The following is a 10,250-nucleotide window of genomic DNA, read 5'->3' as shown; positions in this document are numbered from 1 at the left end:
AGAAATTAATTAACATTTTGACTATTTCTTATTTGAATTGATAATACAAAAATAAATAAATAAATAAATTGGCAAACATTCTAATGGTTATACAAAGAGGTTTTTTTTTACTACACATGATTATAATATTTAGAATAAAGGCTGAATAAAGTAGTTTCAAAGACCGCAAAAATTAATTCGTGCTAACTTGGGTTTTAACAACACGGTCAATGATGTTGTACCGCTGAGGTGTGATCATATAAATTTACCACGCTTATGGCACCATTTATGTTGACACATTCGATACATTTTACCATTGAAACATTTGTTAGTCCATATCGAAAGTGGGGATTGAAATACTATATATATATATATATATATATATATATATATATATATATATATATATATATATATATATATATATAGTCAAACCTGTCCTAGCGGCCACCTGTATTCAGCGGTCACCTGCCTTAAGCGGCCACGTTTTCCCTCCCAAACAATTTATAACGTAAATGCACCTGTAATAAGCGGTCACCCAAATCGCTAAAATTCCTGTATTAAGCCGCCACAGTAAAAAAATTATATTATATATAAGGGATATTTAACAACAGGTATAAGGCGCGGCAAATAACCGATCTTCACATCTTCAGGAATACTAGTACCCATTCAGTTCCGACATCTGTACTGTGTATCAATTAACAAAGTATGACTATGAAAAGCATCTAATTGCCTCTGGGCAAGCTACGCTTGACATTTGTAGATTCACTTACTATGACAATACATTGTCAGGAAAGTAGAAATTAAATAATTAAATGGAAAGAGAAAACAAACTTGTTGAGAACGGTTAATTTAATACATTCCAGTTGCAGCTTTTCCTGAAGGAGGCGACATGTCAAAAGTTTATTTATAGTAAACTGTGAAGCACACATCCATTAATTAGCAGTAACGACGCTAAAAACAAGAAACAACAACATATGTTTTAAAGACTATATGTAGCAACCTGTAATCGGCGGCCACCTGCTTTAAGCGGCCATTTTATCTACTCCCTTGTGTGACCGCTTAAGACAGGTTTGACTATATATTATATATGTAGTATATAAAATAACCTTTATTGTAACACGTCCACACTTTACAATATGGGGGCGGGACGTAGCCCAGTAGCAAAGCGTTCGCTTGATGCGCGGTCGGTCTGGGATCGATCCCCGTCGCTGGACCCATTAGGCTATTTCTCGTTCCAGCCAGTGCACCTTGAGTGGCATATCAAAGGTCGTGGTATGTACTACCCTGTCTGTGGGATGGTGCATATAAAAGATCCCTTGCTGCTAATCGAAAAAGAGTAGCCCATGAAGTGGCGACAGCGGGTTTCCTCTCTCAATACCTGTGTGGTCCTTAACCATATGTCTGACGCCATATAACCGAAAATAAAATGTGTTGAGTGCGTCGTTAAATAAAACATTTCCTTCCTTCCTTCTATAAAATATGGTTTATTAAGTATACTTCTAAGAAAATAGAAGAGGAAAGCAACATGTTTAGTCAAATGGTTCCGACTAAAAATATATAATGGCAAAATTTTCGACATTTTAAGGTAGTGGAAACATAATGCCTTGTAAATCTAAATGTTTTAATGGTAGGGATGACTACCTTGGTTCAAATAGGTTTCTCATTATAAGGTTTCTGTAAGATAGGGTTTCTTTCACTGATAGAGATGGGAAAGCTAGGGGAAAGAATCCATTGCATTATCCACGTTGATGGTAAAACATCCAATTCCATGTGCATCTAAGTCACCCAAAAAACCACGCTTATGTTTATTCTAACAGACAATAAAACTTGTAAATTCACGGCTTGTATGTGAATGCGAATAAATAAAGCATTTGGTGCTTTAAACATTTGTGGAAATATTAACAGAGGAAGAAAAAGAATGGCTGCCTGACAGTCGTTCTTAAAATAGAGATCTTGTTTTCTCTATCAACTAGTTTAGAAGACATGGAACCTAGTGACAAAGGTAGTGCTAAACCTAACAGTGTAGTACCTAAATTAAAGTTAAATGAAGAAGACGAGTCCGATCGAAAGGATGATGACCACAAACTGTCAAAAACTCGAGATGGTAAGCGACAGAATGTCCAAAAAAAAAAAAAATTGCAATTACGTGGTGCCTGCATTGTGTTGCAGCCCAACAACTGCTTGAATAGTTTGTATGATCCCAGTTGTGTGTTTTGTATCAACAAAATATAATTTATAAGCTTTTTAAAACGGTATCACCAGAGAACATTAATTTATTAATCATCAGCTACTGAATGTCAAATGTTTGATAATTCTGACGTCACATAGTCTTCGAGCAAACATACTACATTTTTCCATTACTGGCATTAGCAGCAAGGGATCTTTTATATGCAATTTTCCAGACAGGACAGGACACATCATTGTCTTTGATTATACTAATCGTGGGGCAGCTCTTGGTTGAAAGTTGTTACAAATTACTTCCTGGTATTTCCCCAGGAAGTTTCATTCTAATTTGTTAATTTTTTTAACAGTACTCATGCACAAGCACACACACACTCACACAAATAAAGTGGGGACATGCATGTATATTGCTTTTAATTTAGCAGTACTTTCAGAATGTTTGTTGAAATCTCAAAATTTATGATATTCAGCACGTTAATAATAATAGTATCATAAATAGATAGTAAATACTGGAATTTACTGTAATGTTTGCACTTAGAAACAGTCACAAATCGGTGTAATTTACAGAACTTTGTGTCAGTTACCAAGTTATGCCTTTAATCAGTCAACCTTCCATCAATATGTAGTGATGTACCTCTGCTACTGTAGATTGGGAAATGTTATTGAGCATAAAATTTTAGTGAATTTAGTGAGGCCTTACACAGTGCTAATATTTCATGACGTTAAATTTAACGATACCTATATAGGAGAAGCCATGTGTTTAGGGAAGTGACGTCACGTATCAGCATGCGCGCGCATCTGGTAGGCAGAAGTCTATCATAATGGCCATTAGTAACAAAGCGAACTAGCGTAGCGTGAATAGCAAAGAATGGCCAACACGTGCTTAAATTACCGCTTGTAGCACGGGAACGCTATTCTACATAGCTCCTGTATGGAGGAGACACATGTACTCTTTCCACCCATAAAATTTGACGATTGACCGAGTTCAAAACTATAGCAAACTTCCTTTTTTTTCTTTTTCTTTTCACCTGAATAAATATTTTTAGTCCATGTATTTTTAAAGCGTCTGGTCCATATTTCAAGTAAAGCATTACAAACGAGCGTGCGCACACACAAATAAAAATAATAAAATAAAACGAGTAGGTCTATATTTTTATTTAAAACTGTTTAAAAGAAATAATTGGCCTACACTTTGTTAAAGGAAATTATTTCTTTAAACAATTTTAAATAACCCATATATATATATATATATATATATATATATATGAATGAACATTTGTTACAAATGAACAACCAGTAGACAATATATAGACAGTAGTTATATATATATAACACATCAGACTTGTCTACTGGTTCATTTGTAAGGCAACAACAATAAATTTAAACAAGTATCTTATTAGAAAACTTTACAAAAACTTTAAAACTATTAATTTTATCAAGTCCTTTTTTATTCCTTAAACTTGCTGATATCGGATACATATTAACACATTGTATTAAAATGGAGGAACCTAAATTTAGTTTCCATACATGTTCCATGACCACACATACATTGCTCCCTCTAGCTACAGCGTCCCTTTTTAAATATTAGTACAGAACTTAGCCTTTTAAACCGGATACATCTCAAATTTACTTGGTCCCTCACCTTTGTGGTTCCATCTTCAGAACATTTTGTAGCATTATTTTTTATATATATATATATATATATATATACATAAAAATTGCCATTAATATTTTAATCGCCTAATCCCATGCAGGCCAGGACATAGTTTAATACGCAGTCGATCTAGGATTGATTCCTGTTGGTGGTCCTATAGGGCTATTTCTCATTCCAGCCAGTGCTCTACAACTGGTGTAACAAAGGCTACACTATTTATTATCCTGTCTGTGGGCTGATGCATATAAAAGATCCCTTATTGTTAATCGGAAAGAGTAATCCATTGTGTGACAGCAGCAGGTTTCCTCCCTAATATTATCTGTGTGATCCCTAAACATGTCCGACTCTATATATCCGTAATTAAAATGACTTGAGTGCATTGTTAAATAAAAGATTCCTTCCTTTCAAATCTAAAACAGTGTCAGTTACCTTTGACAAGAGGCACAGTTTCAAAGGCTATCACTTTCAACCTGATTAATAAACCAGTTAAAACAACAAATTACTGTAAATGGTAACAATACAATGTTTTAATGTAAGACACACATTAACACAATGCAAATATCATTTGATCATTGGTTTATAATGATAATAGAAAAAGAAAATAATAAATATGTGTCGTCTATTGTTTCTCGATATAATTTTATTGATTTTGTAAAGTCTGTTTTTATTAGAAAATAGAGATCCTGGTAAAAAAAGATTAAATCCAAGTGTTATCAATGTCATCATCACATACTGAATAGCCCCAATAATATTGCACATGGTAGTTTGGAAAGTCAGTGAAAAAGGTTCTGGTATCCTTCTTATGCACAGAAACATGAGATACTGTAGAAAAGAATCGCTGAATCTGATACCAGTGTTCTCCTTAGCATCCCTTAATTCACCCTAAAACTTAAACGCCCTTAATTCATCGTGAAAGGCCCATTTTTCATCCAAGAGTTGCCGGTTCTCTTTTTGTCCATAAACAGGGATCACTGATACCTAGAAAAAAATATGAAAATTGGTAAATTTATATGATATATAAGTATGAAAGTTTTATATTGTGTATATTGAATATTATTGAAATATTTGAATACACGTAAATGTATTTGTGAAGACATATTGACATCTGTCACTGATGACAATAATACTTATAAATACAATCAGCTCCCCTTTTCTTTCTTTATTTGCTGCAAACAAATTCAGATAACTTATATAATAAATGCATGTAACATAATTTATGTTTTTAATAAAATATGGTGGCTATCACCAACTTGTGGATCAATATCCAGTTTTATTATTAGTATTTATTTATTTTTAATCCCAAACAAATGATTTAATACATCTGATATCCCACCCTGAAATGTTTATACCTTTTATTTTATTATTAAAAAATCAACTTACACATTACAAATACACCTGTGGATCACTTCTTCAATAAAAAAAGTAAAACATTATAGTTAACATATAATATAATTAATAAATGGAAATATTTCAGAACCATTTTCATATGAAACAATATATACTCTTCAAAAGAAGAAACGCAAAACCACATTGTAGTAACATTTGGAGAATTGATTTAATTATTGAATGGTGAGTCCGATAATTACCAAATGTTGCAGGATTGTTCACAATTCACTCTAGTCCATTGTGAGTAAGTGATAGGACACACCACCAAGGTCAAGGTCATCTGGAGTCAATACCGGGTGTGGCCTCCGCGTGTGTTGACAACTGCCTGGCACCGCCTGCCCATTGAAGCAACCAGAGTACGGATGACGTCCCGGGGGATGGTGGCCCACTCGGCCTGCAAGGCTGCTGCCAGCTCGGGCAGGGTCTGGGGCTGTGGTTGTCGCTGTCGGAGGCGTCGGTCCAACTCGTCCCATAGATGCTCAATTGGGTTCAAATCCGGTGATATCGATGGCCAAGGAAGGACATTAATGTTGTTGTTCTGTAGGAAAGCCGTTGTGAGACGTGCTGTGTGAGGCCTGGCGTTGTCATGTTGGAACACTGCGTTGGCGTTGGCCATAACTGGAACGATGTGTGGCCGGAGGATCTGGTCAATGTAGCCCTGTGCATTCAGGTTGCCCTGCACGTGGACCAGGTCAGTTCTGCCAGTGTGTGAGATGGCTGCCCACACCATGACACTACCCCCGCCGAATCTGTCCACTTCCTGCACGCAGTTTGCCGCATAACGTTCACCACGACGCCTATACACGCGACATCTTCCATCATGACGTCGGAGCAGAAATCGGGACTCGTCACTGAACCACACCTGTCTCCATCGCAGTTGAGGCCATTGTCGATGAATCTGGCACCACTGCAGTCGGAGTCGACGGTGTTGTGGTGTTAAGATGACACCTCGAACTGGACGTCTGGCACGAATTCCTACCTCACGTAGGCGGTTCCGTACGGTCTGGTCGGATATCCTGCGCAAACCTGGTATTGCTGCGGCTGTGGAGGTGGCAGTAGTCAATCGTTCCCGAAGGTGGCGTACCCGGATGAAGCGGTCCTGCCCGGGGGTAGTGACCCGTGGTCGACCGGATCTAGGGAGGTCACGTGTTGATCCATGTTGCTGGTAACGGTCCCACAGTCTGGAGATGGTGCTTGGGGACACATGGAATGCCCTGGCAACGACCGTTCTGGATTCGCCTGCGTCTAGTCGGCCGATGGCATTGTTTCTCTGCGGTTCACTGAGACGTGGCATGTCCTGGATTGTCAACTGTCGGCCAGATACAGAGGCCAGGCAAGCGAACACCCTGCACTTTTATACTGTTGGTGTTCATGTTGCACGTGCAGACAACGCAAGTGCAGTGGTGACATGGTTTGCACGTGGCTGCGTTTTTGCGAATATTCACATTTTGGAACTTTATTGTACAGTAGCTGCGTTTTATCGAATGTAACCGTGGGAATGTGTTTGGGACATGCAATGACCTTATATTCACAAAGCATGAACCGGTAGGAAACATAAAATCGGAGTTATAACCCATTTGTACCCTTTTGCGTTTCTTTTTTTGAAGAGTATATATATGTTTGATTGCACACACACACACATGCACACACACACACACACACAGCTCCCTGTTATTTAATTAAAAATATAAATACTCCAGCCACCTACATATTTTATGGCATAATACAATATAAAATATATTCAGATTTTTGTTTTACCCACTATAATGGATCTGTCAATACAAACAAAAAGTTACATAAAACGTTGTTTGTCGATTGACAGGCCTACTGTTCACAGGGTATCTTTGTTTCCATGTCAGTTTGGTGGGGGCTTTTATTATTATTATTTTTTATTTTATTATCTTTTCAATTTTCATTTCAATAAATACTGACGTGTATTAGTATTACGAATGAATAACATACAACAAACCTTGTATAAAATGACGATCTCCGTTGTGGGATGGGCAAAGTTGATTGTTGTCAGCTTTAACTGTTCAACGTTTCGCTTTCACTGTATTTGATGAAACTAATTTCATAATCCTTACTACAGTGACTTGTGCATCTAACAACAATGTATGAAATTACCATGACAAAATACCATTCATCAAAACTAGTCTACACTGATTTAATTGACGGAAAAACATTCGATTGTTCATTACTACTAATGCCAGTATTGTCAACTGGTTTCTTGCCTACCAGCGCTCACGCGGTACCACGTGATCAAAACATGTGACGTCACCGTGGCTTCTCCTATACAATAAGACTGGTTCTAAAAACTATTGATTAAACCAAACAATACATTATAGTTACATCCTCCTTTTACGAGAGATTTGTCTAGTTAAACCACAGTTATTGCGGCCGTTGAGTGATGGGTTTAATGATCAAGAGCGTAGAACATTTTGAATTTCAGGTGTTAAAATACACCGTTACAAGTCTTCTGAACAGAGTAACAGAAAAAAAGTGGGTGGTGTGCTATGACCTGTGTGGCCCCCAGCTCTGCAGTCCTTGCTATAAGCATCCTTTTTAACCTGCTAACTCCCTCAATACTGGAGGTGCCCTTTTTTAAATATTGCAGCTGATTAGTAATGTAATGGATAAAGAAACAAAACTATTTAATGATATTTAATTTTAGTTTGTTTGGGGGTTTTTTGGAAGAAAATAATTATTTTATTTTTACAGATTTATATTGTAACTTTATTAACAATGATGGTGAAAGTTACTTTTTAAAACAATGTTTTAATTTACTTCCTTCTGAACTATATGTGACCTATAGGCATAATTTTCTTCAGCCATTCAGCAATCGCTAAAATTTTGAAGCATAACATCAAAAGATAAAATTAGGCCAAAACTTTTTTTTAAAGATTTTGATATGATGAACATGCTAAAGTTTATGTTGTCATCATATCACTTATCTAGATTTTGCCAAATTGTCAAATCGCTAATACATGTATTTGATCAATTTAAAGTATTATTCACTTAATACAGAAGGTCAAAATTTTAACTCTAATATGGCAAGTGTACAAAATATATTTTGAATTCTATGAAAATTTTATTTACACTTAAAATATATAGATTTTTTGTTTTTGTTTTTCCAGATGAAACAGTCCAACCTGATTGTCCTGTATGTCTTCAGGCTGCTATATATCCAGTTGTGTTGCCATGCAAACACATCTTTTGTTTTTTGTGTGTGAAAGGTGTGGCCAACAGGAATAAGAAATGTGCTCTTTGCCGTCAAGAAATACCAGCAGATTACTTCAGGCATCCAAATCTAATGCGCAAGGAGGACTTGCATGAATCGTTGACTTTTGACAATGGTTTTCAGTGGTTTTACGAAGGTGTGAATGGCTGGTGGCAGTATGACGACCGCACAAGTATCGATTTAGAGACTCATTACAAGAAAGGCGATAAAGCATTTGAGATGTTAATAGCAGGATTCTTATATATAATCGACCTGGACAACATGGTCCAGTGCAGGCGAAACGACCGGACGAAGAAGAGGAAAATAAAGCGGGATCTTTCCAACAATATTCCGACCAAGAAAGGCATCGCAGGACTCAGTCTGAGAAATCGAAATGCTGAACCACATTCGGATCGTCCTGTAGCAGATGGGGATGAAGTTGATCGGTCCGCATCCATTGGAAATCAACAGATTATGGTCCCAATTCCATTCACCCAACAGGTGGATAGAGACGGTGGCTACACAAACTCTCTGTCACCCCCTACACCATATAACACCCCCCAGACCCCACAAACTCCAGCAGAAAGCCCTCCCAACAGTGCTGCTGTGGAGCAAGAGTTGTCGGCCAATCTCGACCAGTTGCGTCTTGGCGACGGCAACCACAATTCAGTGACACCTCCGGAGTATCTGAGCCAGGACGATACAGCGGCTAGTTCGCCGCGGTCGGCTAACAATAATAACAGCAGTTCACAGACACGACAACTGGAAGATGTTCGTGCAAGCTTGCAGGAGATTGAATCAAATATTTATGATCAGATGGATGATGGAATTGCTTCAGCGGAACAGGATTCAGCTGATGAAGAATGTGTAGTGGTCTAATGGTGCTGAAGTTAATGGTGGGGGAGCAACCCCCCCACCCCCCACCCCAAAAAAAATATCCTCTTCATTAGTGTTATGTATGCTGCTGCTGCTGGGTATTGTAAAAAAATTAGTTTCTCTTAAATATTGTTTACCAGACAAGGCTTTAGATTTCACTGTGTATTTTGTTTGTTGACGCAGTGAAGCATTTATTTGACTCAGTGATGTAATCAACAGTTGGGATTATGGCTCCCATTTGGTGAAGAATTGTACTTACATAATCATTGAATTAGGCTTGTTTGGGTTTTTTTTTTTTTTATGTAGCAGGTTTTCCAAGACTATATGGCAGAATTACCAAATGTTTGACATCCAACAGCCTTTGATGAATAAATCAATGACATTGAATGTTCTCTAGTTGTGTTGTTAATGTTAAACAAAACAAACTGACTTTTTGGTGTGGTCTATAGCCTTAACAGGGTTAACAGGGTTGAATGAACTAGTGCTTCACCAAAGGCAACAGTTGTTATTTTATACTCACGGAAAAAAGTTCATGTGCACCAAATAATTGCATATAGATTATAATTTAATTGAAATCTGGTCATAAATATTTTAGTAAATAAACGTGTAACCACTTCCTTCCATATCCCAGCAGTGCCCAATCAATTGCATGAGCTTTTCATGCTTTGTTATCATAAGTTGCATTACTAGCATTCTTGGTCACATGTTCCTCTTTGATGTCATTTTTCTTATCATTGGACTCTAAAACTATTGTATGGATTCTCATCACTCAGAAAAATACTTTTGTTGGCATCTGATCATCATCAGTGTGATGTCACGCTTGCAAGAAAATTAACTTCTTCGAAAAATGGGCATGATTGCAGTTAGAATGCCACAAACGTTGTTGCTAGTTATTTTGGTTTTATTGGTGTTCATCAGAAAACTATGCAGTGTCTGCGGAGATGTTCTCGACAG

The 10,250-nt window shown here is 37.2% G+C and overlaps 1 protein-coding gene across 1 annotated transcript; it reads left to right on the top strand.

The window, feature by feature from the left end:
- Positions 1-1,899: 1,899 nt before the first annotated feature.
- LOC121375312 (E3 ubiquitin-protein ligase rnf146-like) lies at positions 1,900-9,683 on the top strand. The gene is made up of 2 exons (XM_041502705.1): positions 1,900-2,086; positions 8,338-9,683. The coding sequence occupies exons 1-2, from the start codon at positions 1,966-1,968 to the stop codon at positions 9,297-9,299; spliced, it is 1,083 nt and encodes a 360-aa protein (XP_041358639.1). The 5' UTR covers positions 1,900-1,965; the 3' UTR covers positions 9,300-9,683.
- Positions 9,684-10,250: the final 567 nt, after the last annotated feature.

This window comes from Gigantopelta aegis, chromosome 6, assembly GCF_016097555.1.
Source record: "Gigantopelta aegis isolate Gae_Host chromosome 6, Gae_host_genome, whole genome shotgun sequence".
In the NCBI taxonomy this organism is placed as follows: domain Eukaryota; kingdom Metazoa; phylum Mollusca; class Gastropoda; order Neomphalida; family Peltospiridae; genus Gigantopelta; species Gigantopelta aegis.
The sequence above is the reverse complement of the archived record's forward strand: the minus strand, read 5'-3'. Positions and strand labels throughout refer to the sequence as shown.